This window comes from Natator depressus, chromosome 10 (assembly GCF_965152275.1).
Source record: "Natator depressus isolate rNatDep1 chromosome 10, rNatDep2.hap1, whole genome shotgun sequence".
Lineage (NCBI taxonomy): Eukaryota > Metazoa > Chordata > Testudines > Cheloniidae > Natator > Natator depressus.
In genome coordinates, this window is record NC_134243.1 from 28,670,322 (window position 1) to 28,694,271 (window position 23,950).

Genomic DNA, 23,950 nt, shown 5'->3' on the forward strand with positions numbered 1-23,950 from the left:
CGGCTAGCAAAAAAACAAGATACAGCAGGAATTTTAGATACAGCAGCTCTAATTTGCAGGTTAGACCATGATGGCAGTAAATGATTTCTAGATGTTTGTGGAAGCAGCAGTATTCAGAGCTGGTTGAATATTATTAAATCGAGCACACTCACACAAAAGGGAGTGTTTTCTTTGGTGAACAAATCATTTGTAAATCATTTCTAATTTCTGAAAATACATTTGTTATTCACCAAGCACTTTGAATGAATAATTTGCAGACTATGGGTGGTCTGTAACCTGTTTGCAAACTGTTCATTACAACCCCTAAATTGAGCCCCTGCTGCAATGGCAGAGAAACACAGAATCACTGGGGCATAAAAATGCCTCAAGAACTTGCCTTGTAATGACCTCTGGGACAGGATCTTTTCTGGGGTGGATGGGAGGGGATACACAGCTGGCTTTATATACCCTGCTGAAGGCCTCTAACACCTGTGATATTCCCCTTGGAGGGGGTTGCATGTGCATTATGGGTTCTTTGGATGGGATCCCAGTAAGAAAAAGTGCAACAACTTTTGCAAAAGTAATGAATTGATCTAGCACAGAGACTGGGTTCTTCATTTGGGGGAACAGTTTCCAGCTAAATTCAAGTGGCAGTTGCTTCTGCCAGAAGTCAAATATTTTAATTCTGTCAGCCAATAAGAGTCCAATCAGATTAATGTCCCTCTGCCAGGAAGGGAGAGCAGTGTGCTTCTGTCAGCTGTGTAACAGCAAAAGGAAGAGCAGGGAACTGAGTGTTTGGATCAGTGTCTGGCCTCCTGAGCTGAGCAATGCCAACTCTTCTCTGAAATTATTATTATTGCGAAGAAGGAAGAAGGTGCATGTCACCTGTGACTTGCCCAAATGCTCCACTTGCCTACGGGGGGATAACAAGCACTCCTCTCAAATCCCTCCATACCTTTCCTATATGTCTGTGTGGGATCGGGGGGAGGGAGATTTCCCCCTTCCCTACTCTCCCTAACTGCTTCACATTTCTGGGGATGGGGGGGATGCTCTCTCCCTTCTTGAGGGTGCAGGCTAAGGGGAACAAGGGTACCTTTCCCCCCTGCCCTGCTGTCACAGGGCTACCAGCAGCCTCTTCAGACAGCCTCTTCCTATGCAGAAGCAGCCTCTTCAGACAGCAACTGCTGCTTCATCTGGCCCCAGACCCTGCAATGGAGCAACAAGTCAAGCTGAGTGAGGGGAAGATGAGCAGTGTTAGACTTGTAAACAGAAAGAGGAAGGAGAGGGCTTTAAATGTATCAATAAAAAGGAGAACAACTCTGGCCATTTACCACCTTGACATTTACCTTCACAAGTGGTGCCAATGAGGAAAATTGCACTTTAAAGTATGGTGTGTATAAAGCTTGCGGCAGAAGAAAGACAACATTCCTGACCTTCCTTTAGAAAGCAGAAAGAAAGAAGCTCCTTTCTGCTTCAAAAATTCACCTGCAAATTAGCTCATAGAAAACCTGTTTTTTATAAAGCAAAAAACCTCCCAGACGACCCAAATGCTAAACTTTACAGTCTTTGTTTTTGCAATCAATTTTTGGTACTATTGGAAAATCACTTTGAAGAATCCACTGAAGAAAATGTTCAAGAAATTGATGCAATAGTGTTAGGTTATAGGATGGCATTTTCCTTGTGATTCTACAATAATGTTTACCTCCATTTAGAAAGGTTTTAGGTGCCTGATTTAGATTTTTAAAGAGACAGTTAAGATTATGATCTTTTATTGTCTTCACTACTTTGCTATAGATATCATATTACAATTTTATCTCTGTTTCTACTGAAAATATTTTATGGAGCAGTGGTTTGGATTCTGCTGCAGTGTTATTTTTTGCACGTTAAAATAATTGTTCATCTTTCGACACGTCCCCAAATTTGTATCCCGTAGTTGAGCTGGTGGCTGCTGTAATACTTAGTAACCCCCTCTTGCTCCCCCCAACAGGCAGACTGATTGGAGAGAAGGCATAGTATGTTTAATAACTGCATGAGGCTCTACTAAGACTCAGTCTGCTCATGCTTCAGATGTATACAGTTCTCACAGGGAATGAACTTTAACATAGGATTTAGTAGTCACTCCCATACTAATAATGTGATAGCTTTTTCACTGAAGCATGCCACATTTTTTCTTTGCACACCATAGGATATGCCTCAGTTTAAGCATCAATTGAAACTACACTTTTTCTATGCATATACATTGACCGTGACTGGCATAACTGACTATTGTTTCAACTGAGACGTACGTACTAAAGACTTAGTGAGTGTATCTAGACAGCAGCTATCTAACACATCATTATCCTCAGTTTGCACTGAATGAATCTTGCAGTTAGGTTGAGATGGTTGATCTCATTAACATTCGTAGCTATCAAATCTAAAAGTATTAGAGTTAACCAATCTATTGGTAAGGACCTAGTTGTGCCTTAGAGTGAAAGATCTTTGCAGAAATAAATGACTGAAGGAATGTTTAGGAGCTGAATCAGTGCAGTGTAGCCATTTCTTCTATTACATGATTAGATATATTAAAGTTCTGCAACTGAATCCCTGCCTGTCAAAACTCTGCTTAAAATATTTTTGGACCAAATTCATAACACTGTGAGCTGATGGTTTTTGCATAGTTAACAATGGAGAAATTGGGCTGATCATTCAAAAACAAGACCTTCTTTTATTTCTAGGCTTCTTCCACCTTCCCACAAATTAGATAAGTAGGGCCAAATTCTATGTTGGTGTCAATTGGCAGAGGTCCATCAAAGTCAATGATGCTTTACACCAGCAAAGAATCCAGCCTGTGATACTTTTAAATGCAGTGATTTTACTTTTAAAGACTATACTTCAGATTGGTATTAACCCATCTTTTTACATGATATACACCTGAAATTGTTTCCCCCAAGTCATAGGAAAAAGCTACTTCCTTTATTCAGAGTATCACTGTGTTGCACTTTACTCATTGTTTTCTACATGTTTTTATTGATTTTTATTTAAAAAGTGTCCAGGAATTTTTTACATTACAAAGTCCCTATATATTATTTTAAATTGTATTCATGAAATTATGCACTTTAGTGATCAGAAATATCATTGCTATAAATTAATTTTGAAAAGAATAACATAGCACTTCTTTGCTCCATGCCAATGGGTCTGAGAGACACTGTAATAGCTAATAACCAAATAAAAACAAAGACCAAAAAGTAAAACCAACCAAAAACCCCACCCCACAGTAACAACAACAAAAACACTATATCCACTAATGAAAGTAACTTCGTAACAACGAAATTTCTAATGCAAGTTCTTCAGTGTATTAATCAATGATATTTAGATTGTGATTGATACTCTCAATGTACTACCGCCTGGCAGATTAGCCACTGGCCAACTGGGTCTGTGGCCAAGAGCCCCGGCCTATTGGAGAGGCCCCCAGAAAATGCGTGCCCCCGCGCTCTGACCTGTTCCACCTGCTGGCCTGGTGTTCCTACCGGGGAGTGGGGTCTTGCCCCAGTCTGCCCGCTGGCCCGGTGCTCCTGCCAAGGAGCAAGGGAAGCGCCAACCCCACTCCCCGGCAGGAGTGCCTGGGGGGAGGTGCTGGGGGACGAGGGACTGCAGGCAGAAGGGGTTGGGAGAGGCCTCCACTTGCTCTGGCCCAGGGCCCCATAAACCCCTAATCTACCCCTGCTTATGAAATAGACAAACCTACTGTGCATTTGATACCCTGCCATTAGACTAATTAGACAAAGGTCCAAATCTTGTGGCCTACTCTGCTACTTTTATGTTACTCTGGTAGCACTGGGGGATCAGAGATTTGGTGTATTTCCTTTACTGAGGATTCTTCCAGTCTTGGGAAGTTGCCAGTAGGTGTTGAGCCAGCATAGCTGCCTTCTACACCACCTGTCTCGGCAGCCCCTGGCGTAAGGAGATGACATTGCTGGTGCACACACTACTCTGGCAATCCAGAGGTGAACTGTCTCCTGGGAACCATAATCAGCGGATGAGTCTCAAACAATCCTTATGAGGCTCTAAATTTCACTGAGGCTGAGGATGGTGCAAAGCCGTCACTGAGTTCCCGACATCCCACCTCCTAAAATTTTAAATTATTAAAACTGAATACCACTATATTTTGTATTGAAATCTCTTTTGAGCTTCACAATTGATAACACTTTGTTTGCTAAATATGGATTTTAAAATATGACAGTAAGTAAATCATTGTTGACAATGGATTGTTCACAGCATATGGCCAAAAGATGCATGTGATTTTAATAAGGAGAGTACACAGAAGCCTTCTTAATGTTAATCCTTGCAGAAGGAAGAGGTCTATCTCCAAAACAAGATCTGTCAAAGATGTATATGACAGCTGAAGAATTTATCTCCAAATTCCCTCAGCTTGTAATGTGCCACATGACGACTTTTCCCATGGTAGCAGGCAAGAAGCAAATTAAGATGTCATATATATAATATGGAGATAAAAATAACCCCCACATCCACATGATGAACAGAATGAAAGTTCAGCATACATATTTGCACATTAATTGGAACTGCATGATTCTGTCTTGTTCTATCAAGTCACTACTGTATGTTCTGTAGGAAATGTCTCCCTTGCAGTGATTAAGCCAACTTTATCACACAAACATATATACACTTTTCCCTAATTATCTTCTTGCCTTGGTTTGCCAAAATAGAAAAGTGCTACCTGTGTGTATCATATGACTGAAAATTTATACACATGAATGTTTATATCTTACTAGATTATGTTAACTTGAAGATAATCTGCACTGAATACCAATTTTTATTGTAATAATCACAGAACAAAGGAGCTTGATCAACTTTGTAGCCTGTATATTTTTAAGGCATACTCTCTTTTCCTGGGAGAATTTTAGTTTTTGCCTCACAGTTATAGTTTCCATTTTTATCACAAAGATCAACATAATACAGATCCACAGTTCTGACAGCTTGATACTCTTGAAATTCACAACAAAATGACTGAGAATGATTTACATGGCTGCTTCAAAACCCTTCTCAACACATGTTAAAATTGCTCTATAGGCAGCAAAACCTCACAACATTTAGAAAGCAGACATAAAACTAATCAAGGAAATAAAACAACAAAGAGAACGCATTTACAACATAATGTTTCATTAAAGTCATTGATTTGACACCTGTCTGAGGTCAATTTATTGTCACTGCTGTGCCACCTTCCCCTTTTAACCTGAGGTTAGATATTTGAGTACTATATGAGCAGTCTGGTGATGCTGATCAGATTTGCTCAAGGGCCAGGTCTTTGTAGGTGTAAACCAATTTCAAATGACATAATGATAACACATATTGGATAGACCAAAGTAATCAGTACTCCATGCCCACTTATTAATGGTACTCACAAGCCTTTATGGTCCTCAAGTCCAGCCATCATTCCTCCTCACTTCAGATGCCTAACCTACTGGTAAATCTTTTGCCCTGCAAGAAGGTACGTGGGAGTTGCTCACAAGGGTAGATCAATAACAAAAGTGGACTTTTGAGGAAAATCGCCTTGCCCTGGTCTCAGAAAAAAGCCAGAAAAGAAAGAAAGACAACTGTCACACAGCAATCGTGGCCCAACCCTGTCTTCCAACACCACCTGCAATGTCTGCCAATGAGCCTGTGGCTCTAGGATCAGTCTCTTCAGGCACCTAAGGACCCATGAAAAATATAACCTGTGAAAGATCATCCTCATCCTCGAGGGATCGCTGATGAGATGAGATCAATAACATTTTCTTTCTTTGATTATCAACATTTTGGAAGAAAGTTTAACTTCAGAATTTTTGGAGCATATCAAGTCTAAGCAGTACTGAGACGTTTGTCAGACAAGTTCTACAGAACTGGATAAGGACACTTCCTCATGGACAGAATGTTTTGTGAATTCTGGTTAAATAAACAATCAAAACTGCCATCATAGCCCGTGTTCTGTGATTAGACACCTGACCATAGGTACAGGGATTTTTAGCAGTCCAAATGTGTGTGCTGCCAGCAGGGCAGAACAACATTGAAGAGTCAGAAGGACAAACAGGAAGAGGACTAGGAAAAGAGCAAAAAGCAGAGCTTTAGGGAGTCACAAAGGGCGAGGGAGTCCTGTAAAATCCAAAGAGACCCAAACTTTGCCATATATTAAAGCAAGTAATAAGAGGATTGTTTTTCAAGAACAAATAGATTCTATTAGGGTAGAATGCTTCCAATAGCCTTTAACTGAAACAAATTTGTATAACTGCCACTGGTAAGTGATCCATTTTCTCATGAAAGCTACAAAGCTGTTGGTGTTAAAGTTATGGCAGTCCTAATTGTAGGCTATTATAATAAGACACTCAATGACTACAGTAATTAAGACCATATAAGACCCTAACTAGCACCAGATTGTGATGTAACTAAGGTCCTAAACTCAGAAAGGCTAAGGCCCCAATTCTGCACTTGTGCAAATACTTAACTTTAAGCACTTGATTAGTCCCACTGACATGAGTAAAGTGAGTACTGATATGAGTACAGTGAGGAACATCTATTGGACTTTGCAGGATCAGGACCTTGATCACTGGGGCTACTCATGTGAATAAAGATTACCCATGTGAGTAAAGCTTTGCAGAACCAGCCGTAAACCATAGGTCACAATTTAATGCTATTATTTAGGAAAGTAAAGAATATTATGTAAAACAAATGGTTGATTTCAAATTATATCCCTTGTAAAAATGCCATTTTAAATCATTTACATCAGTAAACTATTGATTAGCTGAACACATCCAGTTGAATAGGCTGAAAGACATTTCTAACACTTTCCTTTATGAAGGTAAAGTTTTATAATTTACATCCATTTTATTGTCAAACTATTTGCCTTTCTATATTATAAGCTTTTATTAGTGCTGTACTTCTATCAGTAAACCAATCCACAAACCATAAATTATTTCCTACAGTTCTGACTTCATTTATTTTCATATCATTATACATGCCAACCTTTTGACTACTTGAGATCGAAAGAGTTGCTCTCCAGGCTCATATTTCACTCCAGCTCTCATATTTTATATGGCAAATTAGACTTTACAGTAGCAGCTACAACATTACTTTGTCTCTAATGTTGCATAGCTCTAAATGATTGTAGACGTTTTCAGTACATATTCTCCTCAACTCAAGGGGCCTAATCTTGTACACCCATATTCACACAAGGACTACTGTCATGAGAATGGGTTTGCAGACTCAGACCCTCTCAAAAAATCCAGATGAGCTGGGAAACTATGTTTGCAAGCAATGCACATTTTAAACCACTAAAATTTGTGGAACACTCAGAATTCAAACTCTAACTAACATAACCCTATGCAGAATAGATAATGCTGGGACAGGAACAGATACTTTGTCAGCAAAGGTAGGGATTTTCAAATGAGTTTAAAGGAGTTAGGCCCAATTTATGCTGTTTAATATAATATAATTCCTGTGTGCTCCTCCGAATGTATTTTCAGCCCATGTTTAAAAGATGCCCCATTAGCTCATTTGTGATGTTATTTGCTACAGCTAGAAAATCCAGTTCTTGCATTTCTAGTCATTAGCAGTTTAGGGAGAGATTTAGAAGGGTATTTAAACACCTAAAGATGAAGACAGGTGCCTGGTGGAATTTACAAAGGCTGTTAAATGAGTTAGGCACCTAAGCCCCGTGCAAGTCAATGTGAGTTAGGCACATAGCCTGCACAGGCACTTTTGTAAATTCCACTACACGTCTAAATACCCTTGTGAATTTGACCCCTACTAATTAATTCCTAACTCTTCTTCAAACGCATAGGAGTCATTTAAACCTATACCCAACCTCTGTTTTGGGCAGACATTCATAGTATGTCCCCTCTGCTGAGTGCCGGAGCCTTGCAGTTCAACTCCCCATTGGAAGAGAAATTAGTTGACAAAAAGACCAGGGGTGTTCTTAATGCCAAGTTTTTATTTACACCGGTTCTGCAAAAGAATACAGGCAATACTCTCCCAAAAAACTAATGCCCAGTTGCCCCAGGGAGCAACTCTGCCTCAAGAATTGACTCTCAGTGACAATACTTAAGTCAGAGAACAACTTTTCTTGCCATTTGCTATAGCTTCTTAAGATCTGCATCTGAAAACCAACAAGACAGCAGTTCTTCCAAGACTAATAATTTACTCACAATAAGAAAAAGAATCTATAAGACTATGGGTAACGGTGCCAACCGGTGACACCCATCATAACAGTGATATTAAAACAATATGACACCACAGTCTCAGAAACAAACTCTTCTAAATCTCAATGAATCTGTTACAAAGCTCTCTAACCACTCCAACCCTACTACTCATCCTTCCACCAGGAAAAGCTAGGGAGGACAAATTTGCCTTGCAACAGAAGGTCAATACATTAACAGTGGAAGTGCAGTTTTAGTTTCTGACTGTAGCTTCACCGGATCTCCATCATTAGAGGCTGGAACGGGCAAGTACTGAATCAGCATATTCCCCAGCCATGCTGCCTTCCCATTTTTAAAATTATATGTTTATTGTTTTATTATTTATAAAACTATCCAAAAGTTTATGAATTGATCTAACAAAATACAAGGAGCTTTTTTTTCTTCTTTTTAAAAAGCAACAGTATTTGAATGAGGTAAGAAAAGCGACAAAAAGGAGAGAAGATGGGGGAGAGGGGGGAATAAAAGAAACAAGAAAAATGAGGAGAGGGGCAAATTGATAAAGTAGGTTTTTGCATAAGAGAACATTCAAAACTGAGACAAGGTAGGTGAGGTAATATCTTTTATAGGACCAACTTCTGGTGGAATGTACAAGCTTTTGAGCTTCACAGCGCTGTTCTACAGGTCTGGGGAAGGCATCTGTTTGTACCTTTCACCAACAGACGTTAGTCCAATAAAAGATATTACTTCACCTACCTTGTCTCTCTGATCTCCTGTGACCAGTACAGTTACAACACCACTGCAGACTGCATTCCAAATTGCAGTAATTGGCAATGGTATTTTGAGCAAAGTATGTTGAGTAAGGTATTTTGGCTTCAGAGTACAGAAACAGAGTAACAGAAGTAGAAAACCCATGGCAGAGTAGTCACAGAAAAAGAAAGAAAAATAAGGGAAAAAACATTCCTGCTTTTGGGGCACACTGGTGCCCAACTGTTCCCCTGGCAGAGAGGAGCATTCAGCTGCCAGGGGCCCGGCACCCTAATTTCTGCAAGAAGAAAATTGATTAAATCAGGATAGGCCAAAACTGTTCCTTCCCATTACACTGAGAGTTGGTCTCACTTTTTTAAAGAAATGTCTTTTTATACATATATATGTACACACACACCCACAATCTGCATTTTTATGGATGTGTTCTGAGTTATAAAGTAGCATCCCAATCAAAGCACAGTCAGGCACAGTCTGGTGGACAGGAAACAGGTCTGAAGCTCAGAATACCTGGGTTCAATTTCTGGCTCTGCTGTGTGACTTTAGGCAGGTCACTTTGCCTCTTTCCCCCTCACCTTTTGTTTGTCTTTACTTAGATTGGAAGCCCTTTGAAATATGGACTATTTTAGTATGTGCCTGTACAGTGCCGAGCACGATGAGGACATTACTGTAACACAAATAAATAATATCAGCAAGTACAAGTGCTCTGAATGGCCTTTCTACCATTTATTAATGTTTAAAGAAACCTTGCATATGCCACCACCATATTATTAATACAAATACATTTACACAGTACCATAAATGTACACAGTGCTTTACAAACATTTAAGTAAAAGCAGAATGAAGCAGCTGTCAGTTCTGTCAGAGGATTTTTTAACACAGCAGCAAAAGGGTACCAAAATGTAATACATTTGCTGGCCTTTTCAGAAACATGCTACCCACTAGGTCTGACCTATTCTTTCAGTGTAGGAAAGTGGGGAGGGGAAGAGAGTGGGAGGGGTGCTCACAATGACATTTCTTGATAATCAAGGTCCTTGCTGATAGCAGCGTAAGTCCAGCCAGGATTTTGTTGTATTTGAGCCACACAAATATCTGAACTACTCTGCAGTGCTTCTTAAGGTCTAATTCAATAACCTCCTTCTCTTTGAACTGATTTGGGTTTCTAGTAATTTTTGTTATTTTAAGTTGGGGAGGTTATGGCAACAAAGTGGGGATATTATCTCAACACTTTAGTGGTCTTTTCTGAATGAATGTAAAAGAAGGCTTCCTTTGCATTACTTGCATAATAGAGCTAGAAATTAATACCTCACGATACTAAACTTGGGATATCTCCTCAAGGCGATCTCTGACATAGGTAGGTCCCAAGATCACCTGAACTTGATCATATCATTTACTAAACGACAGACACAGGAATGTGGACAACTTTCAGTTAATTTTTCAGTAGTTGCCGGAATGTTACAGCGGGAGGGGAGGAGATGCTGTTCTCCCCAGAGTATATGTTTGATTTTTCTGCAGTGCCATTCCATCTTTACTGTAGTGTAACTCTAGTGACTTCAGTGGAGTTACACTGGCATAAAATTAGTGCTGATGCAATGAAAAGCCAGGACCTGAAACAAGAAAAGTGGTGTAAGCTTAAGAACTTAATTTATTTGAACTCAGAGAAAACTACAAAAATTCACAGGATGCTTTGGATTTTTAAAGGAAGAAAAGTTACACTTAACCAGATTTAGACTGGTGCTATATTTCTAAAGGTCCTGGTAATAACGACAAAAGCAAAACATAATCTTTGTGTTTGGGGATTTTTGAAAAAAAGTAAAACAAGAGTTTTCTACTTCATGTATTTAGAAGTCACTGAAGCAAAGAACCACAGACCAGAATATTCTCAGATGTCACTGCTGGATTCAACATGGGACAAATTTGAGAGAGACAGCTGCAGGAGACTGGTGCACGAGGATTCAGAGGCATCAGTACGAGACAGGAGAATGATCTATGACTGAGTAGAGCAGCAACGGAAATGGAGCAAACAATTCAAAAATCCCCAGACACCCTCGCCCCTAAAAGGATTTGGCTTAGTCTTAAGAGAACAGCTATAAAGTCCCAGAAAAAGCAGGCAGCATTTGCAGAAAGATGAACAAGATGGCATAATGTGGAAATTCGTTTCACCATAGGCCAGAGACAAACCCTTTAAACAGGTAAACCAGTTCTATGATACAAATATAATGTTGGCTAACATCTGCTAGGGATTAGAATGAAATTAAACCACTACTTTCCATGTACCCTTGTGAAAGTAGCATAATTTGAACACATCAGAGGTAAGAGACTAGAATACTTTGTCCAGTGATAGACCTAGAAAGAGATTCTCTAGATTCTCATTTATTTTGTGCAAGTGTAAGTAATTAACCTAGTCATGTGAGATCATAATCCTGAGTGTGTGTTTAGCTGCTAATGGTTGTGAACTGTGTCACTCCTAGTAAACAGAAAGTCCTCTGTTCTGAACATGTTGCTAGCAGCACACATTTTTGAAGAACTTGCTATACATCTGAATTGAATACATTTGCACAAAGATGGAGATACACCAACATAGCTAAATATAGGGAACAAATCGAGAATCCACACAAATCAATTTTGGGTACAAAGCCAAAAAGTTAACAGAGCAAAGCAAGCTCCAAATCCAGTGTAAACTGGGACGTGCTCCTCTTAGTCTGTTGTTTTTCTCTCCACAATTAGACTTAACACATGAGGAACAAAACAGAGCCAGTCTATTTAAAGTATTTGTAATATGCATAAGAGGGAGTATCTTCGACCTCAGACAATGGGTAAATGCATGTACATCAACTCAACAAAAACAGAAACAGCTGCTGTTTCAGGTCCCCAAAAGTCACTGAAAAAATATTACCAGAGACATCAATCAGATGATTCACAACATCCAAGATTTGCATGGTAAATTGAAACTGCATATCCCACCAGGCTTACAAACCAAAAGAACTACACAAAAGGAAACAGAAGAGAACTTGGCTATCTATTAAATGTCAGAAAATATTGAGTCAAATTTGTTTATTTCAAGAATACAACAGACATTAGAATTCCAAGGAAGTAGTAACAGCAAGGAATAATAAAAGAAACATTGACAAATGATTCTTTATGCGGTATCTTCTTTATTGCTCTTGGATGCAGACTCTGAACTCTGTTCTAAAGTCTGTGCTTTTCACCTTCAAGGATCACTTAAAGGATGAAGTGAACCCCTGTAAATGGAGCATGTGAGACATCTTCCCTGATATCTGGTCAGGCATGGTCCAAAAAACCTCGCATTTCATGCACAAAGCAGTTTTTTATATTCTGCTCCAATCATAAAAAATGGTTTTCTGGATTTTTATTTTTAACTAAATTACAGTTCATTTTAAGAGCAAAAAGAAGTTTATATTAGAGCTTAGAAATTGTTTCTCATGATACAATTAAAAAAAGATGTAGCCCATTTTGCAAGTCCTGTGCTCCCACAGGTGAACTCATGCCTCCACAGCCTCTTCCTCAAACCATTTTCACCCTGGAAAAACTGAACTTGTCGTATTTTTATAACATACGTTATAAAGACCAACAAGAATTTTAGAGTAGAAGAGGGTGAGATTGGCTATTGGGTTTTATCTGTTTTACCCTAAAGCCCTAAGTTAAGTCTCACACTGAGGTAGCTGACAGTAAGACTGTTGGACAGATAGGCAGAGAGACGTGAACTATCTTGTCCGAAGCCATATACAGTATTGAGTCAGTGGCAGATCCAGGAAGAGAACATATGAGTTTAGGTTCCCAGTCACGTATAGAAGTAGAAAAATATTAGTGACCTTCACCTATGCAGGCAGAGAAAAAACTTAGGTATGCCCTAAATATTTATCTTTAACAGGAATTTTGGAAAGGTACAAAAATTTGTCCAAAGCCATGGTGGAAAACAACAAATCCTCTCTATATGAGAAAAGCTGGCATCAGGGACAGAAAACAAAAGGATTTTTCCATCAAGGAAAGAAAGTTTGCCCTCTTGTGGAATGGACATAGAGTTGGGGTTTCTAATCCTGTGTGTTTTGGATCACTTATAGGGTATTTCTGTATAGCAAAAAACAAATAAACAAAACAAACAAACAAAACCAACAACCCAGAAACCTTGTGCAGAGAGTGTCAGAGTGCAGCTCTACAGACCCAGGCTTGTGGGGCTCATCCTACGGCACTAAAAACAGCCACACAGACATTCAGGCTTGGTCTGGAGCTGAGGCTCTGAAGCCCAGTGAGGAGGGTGGGTTTCAGAGCCCGAGCCCAAGTGTCACATGGCTGTTTCTAGCACCTTGGCACGAGCCCCAAGAGCCCAAGTCTGTAGGCCTAGGATCTTAGATTCACTGCTGCGGAGGGACAAGAGGTTTGCTATGTCGACTTACCCATAGGGGCTGAATGCTCCACGTGACCCATTTAAAGCAGCATAGTTGGCTCCAGCTGGCTGATGCAACAACCACCAGGGGTAAATGGTTAATTAAAAGTGATGGTGGTGGCAGAGGGCGAAAAGAGAGGAGGGAGAGGGATTCTGCCACGGACCTATTATTTCCCTTATTGTATTCCCTTATACCAGAAACATCCTATCTGGCTCCCCTAATTTCAAAGTAGCACAGGGCACTGTTGGCTTCTCACACAATAATTTAGTCCAAGTAAGCACATAAGTAAGACAGTCTAACATTATAGTTTAAGAATAATACATTTATAAATTGTACAATATAGTGGCACATTGTAAGGTTATGTAACTATGGGTCCACATTAATTTTTAAAATAATGTTCATTCCTCTCAAAAAAGGTTAGCATAGCCCAGGTACACTGTTTGTTTGAATGAACATCTGTGAGTTGTCCAACAATACCTTCAGTAGCACTGAAACAGGACTGGGATGTAATATTTTACAGGAAGCATTTTTTTTCAAATGCATTTGCTACTCAAAATGTACAGATTTGAGAAATTTCATTCCTGACGCTGTATTGTTGTAATGAATTGTAAGGAAATCTGATTGCAAAATGCTGAATATTATTGCAATTTAGATAATAAATAGCTGCATTCTAGTCTGTTCTGAAGCCTGTGTTGTAATGACATTAACATGTGCCATTAAGTGCATTATTGGGGAAGAATGCTGAGCTATTTGTGATAAAAATCTTTTTATTAGAATATATATCCACAAGATATTATTTGTAATTTGAATATTTACAAGGGTAGGACACTAAAAGACACAGTGTGGGCAAATTTAGAATTTATTCATGGAAGGCTTCACTGCCTGAATGGTTGACTCTGTCAGTATTTGTTGCACTTCTGTGTTCAAATACGGGAAAAAGGTCTTTGGATTACTTGACAGCTCCTTCTACACATATTCATTTCTCTGCAATCGGGTTGTGGCAACTAGAATTTGAAAAAAAAATTGTTTGCCTCATTCTTAAATATTAAACCAAGATGAAAACATGTTAGTTTTTTTCCTTTAGGTTTTCCTGGGTGTCATATCCTTATAAAATCCAGTAAAGGAACACAGCTAAATAACCAGTGGCAAAAAATAGGATTAAACAAATCATAAGTCTGCATGGATGCACATTTCAAGAACAGCAGCCAATAAACATTCATATAAATTAAGCCTTTAGAAAGCAAAATAATATGAAAGCACTTTGCACAGGTTTAAGTTCCAGCTTTTAAGAACAGACAACGGACCCAAGGAAACACAGTATTACACAGTAACAAAGAATTAAGGAGACTGAATTAATTATTGCATGAACCTAGTGAAAAGGCAAAAAAATCTGATATCCTTGTTTTATGGTCCTCAGCATTCTTCAGGGCTTATAAGATTTAAGTCAAAAAAGCAAATCATCATTCACAAGCAAAATAGAATGTGAACTTAATATGCATCCAAATCAAAATTGAACAAACCTACACTGTCAAATTTAGCAAAGTGTCTATTTGTCATACATAAAAAACAGGTGCTTCAACCAATTGCCATCAATAAAATATCACAATTTTGTACGACATTATGCATAGTAAAGAAACGAGGTGGATGGGGTAATATCTTTTATTAGACCAACTTCTGTTGGTGAGAGAGACAGGCTTTCGACCTTACACAGGTTTGAGAAACTTACCCAACTCTCCAACAGACATTGGTCCAATAAATTCACCCACCTTGTCTCTCTAATATCCTGGGACCAACATGTCTATAACAACGCTTATGCATACTACACAGCCTGTTATATAAACACAAAAGGTGAAATTTGCCATTGACTTCAACGGTGCCAGGATTTCACCCACATTTTTTACTGCATGCATTTCATAAGTTATGGACCCAATCTTGTAACACTATTAATAGATGTAGTAATTATCTGTGAGTAATTCCAATGAATTCAATAGGACTACTCACAATAAGAAACACTTTTGCCCTGATTCAAAAAACACTTAAGCATGCTTTGTCTTCAATGGGACTTTAGCACATAGAGACTGAAGTGATTTCTAAATTGTGGCTATACTTTCCCATAATAAGTGTGCCCTGTTTGGTTAGTTTATTCATGAACTGAAGCACACAAAAATTGTTCATAAAGGTTTTTATTTAATGCAACTGCCAAATGTGCTAACCCTTTAAGATGCAAGTTTTGAAACTGTTACCAAAGTGCCAACCAACCAAACAGACAAGAGCAACTCAGGAGTCTGTAATGATGATAGAAGTTTACACAATCTAGATCAAGAGTCATTTTTATAATGGGGAACATTTTCAAAATTAACAACAAAATAGACCATTTGCTCAAGGAACAAAACTGAAAATATTGCCTGCACAAAGACAATTTTTTTAAAAAGAAAAAAAATTCAGAGAAGTTAATGTAAACCAGACAGAGTGAGGGTTTGTTTTTATCTATCTATCATTGCAGCCCCTTACTAATGACCAAAAATCAGGCAAATCCCGCTCACATTACTCACTTGAAAGATTAGTATTCAGATGAGCAAAACAAGCAGCATCTATCCCGAATACAGTACTTTAAAGCTAAATAAGAACGATTTGGATTCTATCATTCTTTTTACAGCATGCAAGTGAACTTGTGTCCTTGTTCTTTAAGTTAACTAATACAGCTTATCTATTCTCTTTAATAATGCAATTTAATTTACCAAAGGTTCATATTAAAAATTTATCTGACTGCAGCACTTGGAGTCACGTAGACATTTTGTTACAGTTAAACATTAGCTTTCGGGAACATCACAAATTCCCTACTGTGAGTCTAAGGCCAGTTTCATACAGAAACACTCTGTGAGCTTCCAATTTGACATTACATTTGAATGAGTCAGTAACTGTGCACTGAATAAAAATATCAGTTGATTATTAAAAGCACAGTGACTGAGATTCCACAGCAATACAGAAATATATGTAAATACAGCTATAACATATAAGTGACTTGTCAAGAAGTGTTGGTTTTTATAAGTTATCAATTACTGTGTAATTCATGCATCCGATGAAGTGACCTGTAGCTCACGAAAGCTTATTTTCAAATAAATTGGTTAGTCTCTAAGGTGCCACAAGTACTCCTTTTCTTTTTGTTGAAGGATGTTTATTAACCACTTTGTTAACACTTTGAGCAACAACTATCTCATAATTGTTATATGGCTGCTAACTGGGTTTCGTAATTATTTTATCCAATAAAATCCATGCAACATTAATGAGTTGAATTTGCTTGCAATGTAGCTCTTCAGATTGCATATCTGATCAACAAAATCAATGTACAATTTCTCTCAGCTTAACTCCTGAATGTATACATAAAAGAGAATATCAAAAGTACTGATTCATTGAAAGTAAGACTTGAAAGCCCCAGAATGGGACTTCTGGGGCTTTCATGTCCTTGGGTGGATAACTGGTATTCTATCTGGAATTTAAAAACAAACACCCCTCTGAAATCCTTGGTAAGTCGGTGTTCTTATGAATGTAGCTTTAGATTCTAAAACAGAACAATATCAATTTTTAAATCTGAAGCTGAAGATGCTATTTCCATAGCTAGGAGTTTTAGATATAATTGGAAGAACATTTTCATGAATTCATGAAGCACAAAAGTTGAAGCTCAAAAAGTATTGTACCAAAAATTTGCACACTTCTCTCCAACCCAAATTAGACTTTCTAATCCTCCATATATAACCATATTGATTTAGAAGCAGTGAATAGTGAACTTAGTAATGTATCCCCTTAATAGTAAAGCTAGGTAGTATAATAATAAAACTTTAAATTTTAGTGCAGATTTTAATTTGACATGTAGGTTGCTAGGAATTTAAGCACTTTCCATTTGACTCTATTCCTGCCACAATGAGTATAGTAGTCCAATGTCATCTACCCACGAATGGAGAAGCTGGGAAATCAGTGGGAAAAACATCAAGAAAAGTCAGACTAAACTATGACAGTGAAAAGCATCTGGCTCTATTTATACAGTAATGTCTGCAACAAGCATTCTGTGAACAGTAGCAAAATGTAACACTATTGAAATTCCATTATTTAACTAAACTCAACTCTCGTGTCCTGTTGTATTCAAACCTCAAGGATCCCAGGTCAAAGGCAGCTTGTCTCACACAAGTGTACTCCTCATGAGTGAGGTGAGCTGGATTTGGACTTTGGGAAGAAGGGGATGCCACCCAATCAAATGAAATATAGAGCTGACTCAGTTCCCTTGCCACGTGAAACACAGGAAAAAGTGGTTGGAGCAGGAGAAGGCTAGCAGCATAATACAGAGGCAGTGGATAGAAAGTAATAAAGGGTGTTGGTCACTGTGCTTTAGAGACCATTGTTACAATGCTGTACTAGTATCCAGAGGAAGCCCCATAACTATAAATACTTTCCTGGAAGGAGGTTAAGTTATAATACTGCCGGGACAACTGCAAGGACAGGAACAGAACACAGATTATAGAGACGGAAGAGGACCAGCTAGTGAAACATTCTGAAGCAGCATGTCTGACCCAAAACTATGCAACCTCATAACTCCTTCACCCAAAACCCAAACCAACGCAAAGTCCAACATCACAACTTGTATCTACAATCCAGCAGCATGTACCCATTGCGATCCATAGTCAGTTTTATTTTAAAAAGAGACATTTGCGTACATACCACTAGCATAAAAGAGAATTTCCTACCTCAACTTTGCTGACAGCCATTGTTGTCAATACCTGAAAATTATAGGAAAAATACATTAGTATTGATTCAGCAAACCAATAATGGGATTAATTGCCTTTTAAAATAACTGACATCAATTGTTTGTTATGGCTTGAGGGGATGAACAGTAGAGAGAGCTTTCTTTCATTGAACATGGTGATGTAACTGTTTGCCTCTCATCCTGATTAGAAGGTGAAAGGGATTTACATTAAAAATAAATTAATATTACCCATTTAGAAGCAGCACACAAATGACATTAGGGAAGAAATTCTAGACCTTGACCATCTATGAGACGTTTCTAGACAGAAATGAAGATAAGTACATTAGGAACTCATTCCACTACATACATTCAAAAGGTTCATTCCCCCCACACACACTTTTTTTGATTTTTTTTTTTTAAAAACAACATTAGTGGTCATACAAGGTGGCAGATCGTGCATGTAACAGGTTATACATAGGCTCCAGCAGTACAATGGCTTTTGTACAATACACTCCTATGGTCATCTCTAATGGTGAGACAGAAGAATTGACTTTTCAGGGCCATTCAAATCTCAGCCTCTCTGCTGTGATTGCCAAATTCGTGCCAATTGTCATGGTAGATCACTAGGAACTGCACCGACGCAAACAACTCACTTCACCATAGACCATTCAACAGTCATGCCACAGCAATGACATTTTGCCACCACCGATCAGTAACTTGACTACACTCAGAAGTAGAAAGATATGTAGCCCATTACTATAGCCTAGAATCAACCAGTCCCCTGGTTATTAAGAGTTTATTGCTGAAGTATACAGACTTCCATAAGTTTCAATCCACACATTAGACATAATTCTCATTTACATTAAGGCTACTTTACACCATTCTAGACATGTAAAGAGGACTTAAAGTTGGCACACATATAATTTACTCCAATTTTAAGGCAACTTTACACAGCCAGAGTGATGTAAAGTGGCCTTAATGTGAGAGTCAGACTCATTATATTAACATGCATCACATTTAAATTTGAATCATACTCTAGACATAAACTGCAAGACAGTTTTTTGAGATCGGAGGGCCAAATTCTCTCTTCCCTTCTAACCCTGGGCAGTGAAATGTAGTCAAATGGGGTTGCACTGGCATAAGTGGAAGGAGAATTTAACACATTAAAATAAAACACAGTAGCCTGACATTGCACAGCTAATTAATATTAATAAATTAACAATCATTGGCTATTTTGCAATAGTATGGATGAAAGATTTAGCAGATTCTGCAATGAATATAAAGAGTTGTTTGATATTCTTTGTAAAAGATGTATTTTTGAAAGAAATTTTAAAAGAAAAAAGCTCAAGGACTAATTCTTGCTTATTGTTTTCAAGTGTCCTGAAGGAAGTAATACTATGATGAAAACAGTTTCGATGTGTTAATTATGGAAAATAGTCTTCTGAATAATGTAATACCAGTACCTGACTATAATGCTTTCTGCATGAAAATAATAAAAGTGTCTTTCTGTTTGAGTTAATAAATCCCTTTTTCTTTTTCAATGACACCACTTTTGCTTAGCTTTCGGGACGGTAGTGTGTGTGGGGGAAGGGACCACCGAAGTCTGGAAGCATCCCTCTGCTTGTAGTAAGGTGTATGTGACCAAAAAAGATGATCAAGCATAACTTTCAAAGCAGGGGCAAGGATGAAGATTTCTGAGTGTGAAACAACTGTTCTGAGAAATACCCATGCATGACAGGAATACAGCCTCCCAGGCTGAATACAATGCAACATCTCTCACAAATCAACTCTACTGCCCTAGAAGGTATCTATGATAACATAAGTAAAAATTGACTTGTACGTGAAGCACCAGGATCCATAATATACATGGCACTGCATATCATATGGCAGAAATGGAGTCGTTCCGTTTAAATAATTCAACATTCTTCAAACTAATGTTTAATTAACAATCATAAATCATAGCTGCCACTAATATTACAGATCTAACAACATACAGGAAACTAACCAGCTGATTATGGCTACATTGAGAGTAATTGTGATTATCTTTATATGAAAAAAAAATCTTTTGCAAAACTGTACCTTTCCTAATGTGATCAGTTACCACTTTGCCACCTTTCCCCCTTCCCTTTGCATTTTTGAGTTTGACTATCAGAATGTGAGCTCTCCAGGGCAGCATGTACTTATTTCATATTTGCAAAGTGCAAGAGACTGAAGACAGAAGAGTGGGATTGTGGACAGCTACTGAAAAACAGCATGCTTTTTGTAGGACACTTGCACTGTAATGGCTGGGGCTTAGGAAGCTGAGTCAGTGGTGACTGCTGAGCTGGGGTCAAAGGCAAGAATCGAGACTGGTTATGAAGCTCAGTCAGGATAAAGATACCAAGGTCAATCTTTAATGCTGTCCTGAGCAAAGATGCTTTTGTGAATTGGGGCCTAAGAGAGAGGTGCATTCCAAGCCCAGAGCTTCACAATAATATTTTATTCGATACTGCAAATAAACTTTAGTCTTTGTTCACAATACAATTGGATAATATGAGCTATATAAAATAAAAGGTATCACCCTTTTAGAGCAGCTGCTTGAAAATCCCTGACACTATGGGCCTGAATTCTTATTATATTTAAAAAATTCTTCCTTTAACTAAATTGTCAGTGTGAAGAAGCTCTTTTTTTCTTAAACTGATTTTGTAACAGCTGCTGACTTCTGAGAACTAGTAGCAGCTACTTTGGCACCTGATGAGCTAATTGGTATAGCTAGATGAAAAATGAGGATCGCATTGTAGACATGTCTCTTATAGCTCCTTGATCTCACTGTTGAAGGCTGGTGTGGTCCTTTGCAGATTGTCTCACTTGCAGTACTTTATTGTTATCGCCTATTATTTTCATGAGGTAGTAAATTCTTCTGTTCTGTCTTGCTGTGTCCCTGCTCTGTTATGTCTTATTTAAGGATTCAGTGACTTCATTAGGAGGATTCACAGCTTAGGTGAGGGTTTCCTGTCCTAATCAACTGACACTGCTTTTGGGATACAAAGCCACATGCTCCTATATTAGTTTCTTAAGTAAGCTGTAATTAATTCATCATTTTTGGTAGAAGCAATGTAGGAATTCAGGCTCCAGAATAAAGGGACTTGTTTACATGAGCTACAGCAGACCCTCCTTATAAACTGGACATTTGCCACCCATAATAGTTAAATTCACTGTGTAATTTTCCATTCGAAATATAGGGAATACCACAAATACAGAGGGAAATGTAGATACAGTGGTGCAGGAGCAATCCATGTTTAATGCATCTGAACTTCATGGGATTTTAACACTGAAGGAAAGATCATCTGTAGGTACATGAATGAGAGTGTGCATGTGGAAATTTCCATTAGCCAGCATAAACTGGGAGTTATGTTATTTACTGCAGCCAGCCAAATCATGACTACATGATCCTGTATTTAAAACTAATATCATACTACAAACGAAGTGCAGAATTAAAACTGCACATGCAACCTGAATCATGGCAGTTCTTTAACATCTGAGTGCTTAAACAAGAAGCTGAAATTTTCACTTAACATCATTTTTGAACAAAAGTCCTTAAAATGCTCTTTTAAAAGAATAAAGGTAGAAAAAAAACCAAGACCAAAACAAAACATACAGAGACATTGCATGCTCTAGGATTCAAACTCTTTGCCTGCCAGAAATTATTTAACCATTTGGCTGGACACCACTGTAATATTCCGATTTATGCCACTTAAAAGAGCTGAAGTTTTCTGTGTACCTTAAGAAATCTTTATGAGATAATTTGTCTCTGTAAATTCTTGGAACTGGGAAAGCAAAGCTATTAAAGGTTCCTTAGACTGGAACTCCTTCCCGTACATCTTGGAATATGTACAGTTCTCCTCCCTGAGGTCTTTGCATCTTACTTGATTGACAGAGAATGAACCAAGGGCTCTGCCAGCTCTGGGTCCACTTTTAAAAGTGTGCCTAAGTCCTCCCTAAATCATTCAAACCTTTAGCTAACACTTTTCATTACTTATCTAACTTAGCCATGTATGCATACGCAGCACAGCCTTCCTTAGGTGTGTTCTTCAAGAAACTTACTAATCATCATTGTGCAAAATGTGCTGCAAACACATTTAGTAAGGGCTCAAATTCAGTTCACGCCAAACCAAAGGCCTTTTCAACTCAGTAAGTGTTTTTTTCCCCCATGCCCAGTCATAACTTTCTAATTTCAGCGGTTTCAGATGTAAAACTTAGAGGTTGCAAGAGTATTTGCAGTGGGGGGAGCATACTGTAAATTTAAGAAAACGATCTACTGTACTTCAGGCATTTGCAGGCTGTTTAGTGAGAAAGGATTCTGAGAACTGGCAAACTCCACAGAAAAAGAGGAAAAACAATTTACAAAGACCAGAATTGACACTGACAATGTAACAGACAGGTCTGGTTGTTTTTTCCCCCTCACCGCTAATGCTAGCAAAGCAGCCTGAGAACTTTCCCCCTCAACGGGGAGATGATAGGTGTGCTAGCAAATTAGTTTATTGGAATACAATTTTGATGGATATGAGCCATGTCTCACCGTTTTTTGGGCTCTACAAAACAACAAACAAAAAATGTGAATGATACTGTTCTGCATGACTGAACTTTGGTGACAGCAGCCAGAGTGGACTATTCAAAATGATCTAGACAAAACTGAAGAAATTCAATAAGGGCAAATGCAAAGTACTATGCTTAGGAAGGAATAACCAATTGCACAAATACAAAATGGGAAATGACTGCATAGGAAGGAGTAATGCAGAAAAGGATTTTGGGGTTATAGAGGATCACAAACTAGAAATGAGTTGACAAAGTAATACTATTGCAAAAAAAAGTGAACAACATCCTCAGATGCATTAGCAGGAGTGTTGTAAGCAAGACATAAGAAGTAATTCTTCTGTTCTACACAGCACTGATAAGGCTTCAGCTAGAGTATTGTGTCCACTTCTGGGCACCACACTTGGGGAAAGATGCAGAGAAACTGGAGAAAGTCCAGCAGGGAGCAAAACAAATTATTAAAGGTCTTGAAAATGAGGAAAGATTGAAAAAAATGGGTTTGTTTAGTGTGGAGAAGAGAAGACTGAGGGGAAACATGAGAACAGACTTTACGTACGTAAAAGATCGTCATAAAGAGGAGGGCAAGCTGGTGAGAAGTGCAATCCCTGACCACAATAAGGAGATTCTGTGCTCTTATTCAGACAAGGACAGATTATGCCACTTTTACACTGATTGCTTACCTCATGAGTAGTCCCATTGAAACAAGATCCAAAGAGAGACAGCCCTGCAGCTACTTGAGCATAGATTTTTGTAAGATATTAATTAAGGTTTGCATGGAGGAGGATACTGAGACAGAAGTTTGACAGGGTGTGTGAATGGGGGACTATTTGTCTAAAGAAAACGGAACTTTAAAAAAGAATTTGGTTCATAGAGGTTTGAATATTTTAAAAAATGCTTTCTGAACCTGCTTTTTTTATCCTTAATTAACATCTGATAGTTGCTGTGCTACAGGATTTGCTAACATATGAATTCACCTGTGTGCCAAAACTGATATGCAAAACTCTCAAACTTTTCTTTCTCATTCAGTTGCCTGGAGCAGTCCCTTGTCTGGTGCCTCTAGGTACAGAATATACCTCTGATAGTGATTCACAGCCATTTCATTCATGCTGCTGAACAAAATGTACTTGAGTTGTTGGAGCTATTTTGGAGACAGAATATGATAAAACTGGTGGTATATTGAATATTACTTACATTTTCTCAGTTTCGTTATACAAGAAATTACCTGCATTATCTCTGGTTCACTGTTATTAACTATAATAGCAGGAGAGTACTAATTACATAGCAGGATTGAAAAAAATCTGTTGACTTTCTACTGCAATAAAATAATGCCT

The 23,950-nt window shown here is 38.3% G+C and overlaps 1 protein-coding gene across 12 annotated transcripts in view; it reads right to left on the reverse strand.

Annotated features, from left to right (window-relative positions):
• The window catches only part of RBFOX1 (RNA binding fox-1 homolog 1), a 2,406,891-nt gene that overhangs the window by 1,694,800 nt on the left and 688,141 nt on the right, over nt 1-23,950 (reverse strand). For all 12 annotated transcript variants that reach the window (XM_074965499.1, XM_074965501.1, XM_074965500.1 and 9 more), the window contains exon 3: nt 18,049-18,081. In XM_074965499.1, coding sequence (XP_074821600.1) covers nt 18,049-18,081 — 33 coding nt within the window. The remainder of the gene's footprint in view (nt 1-18,048; nt 18,082-23,950) is intronic.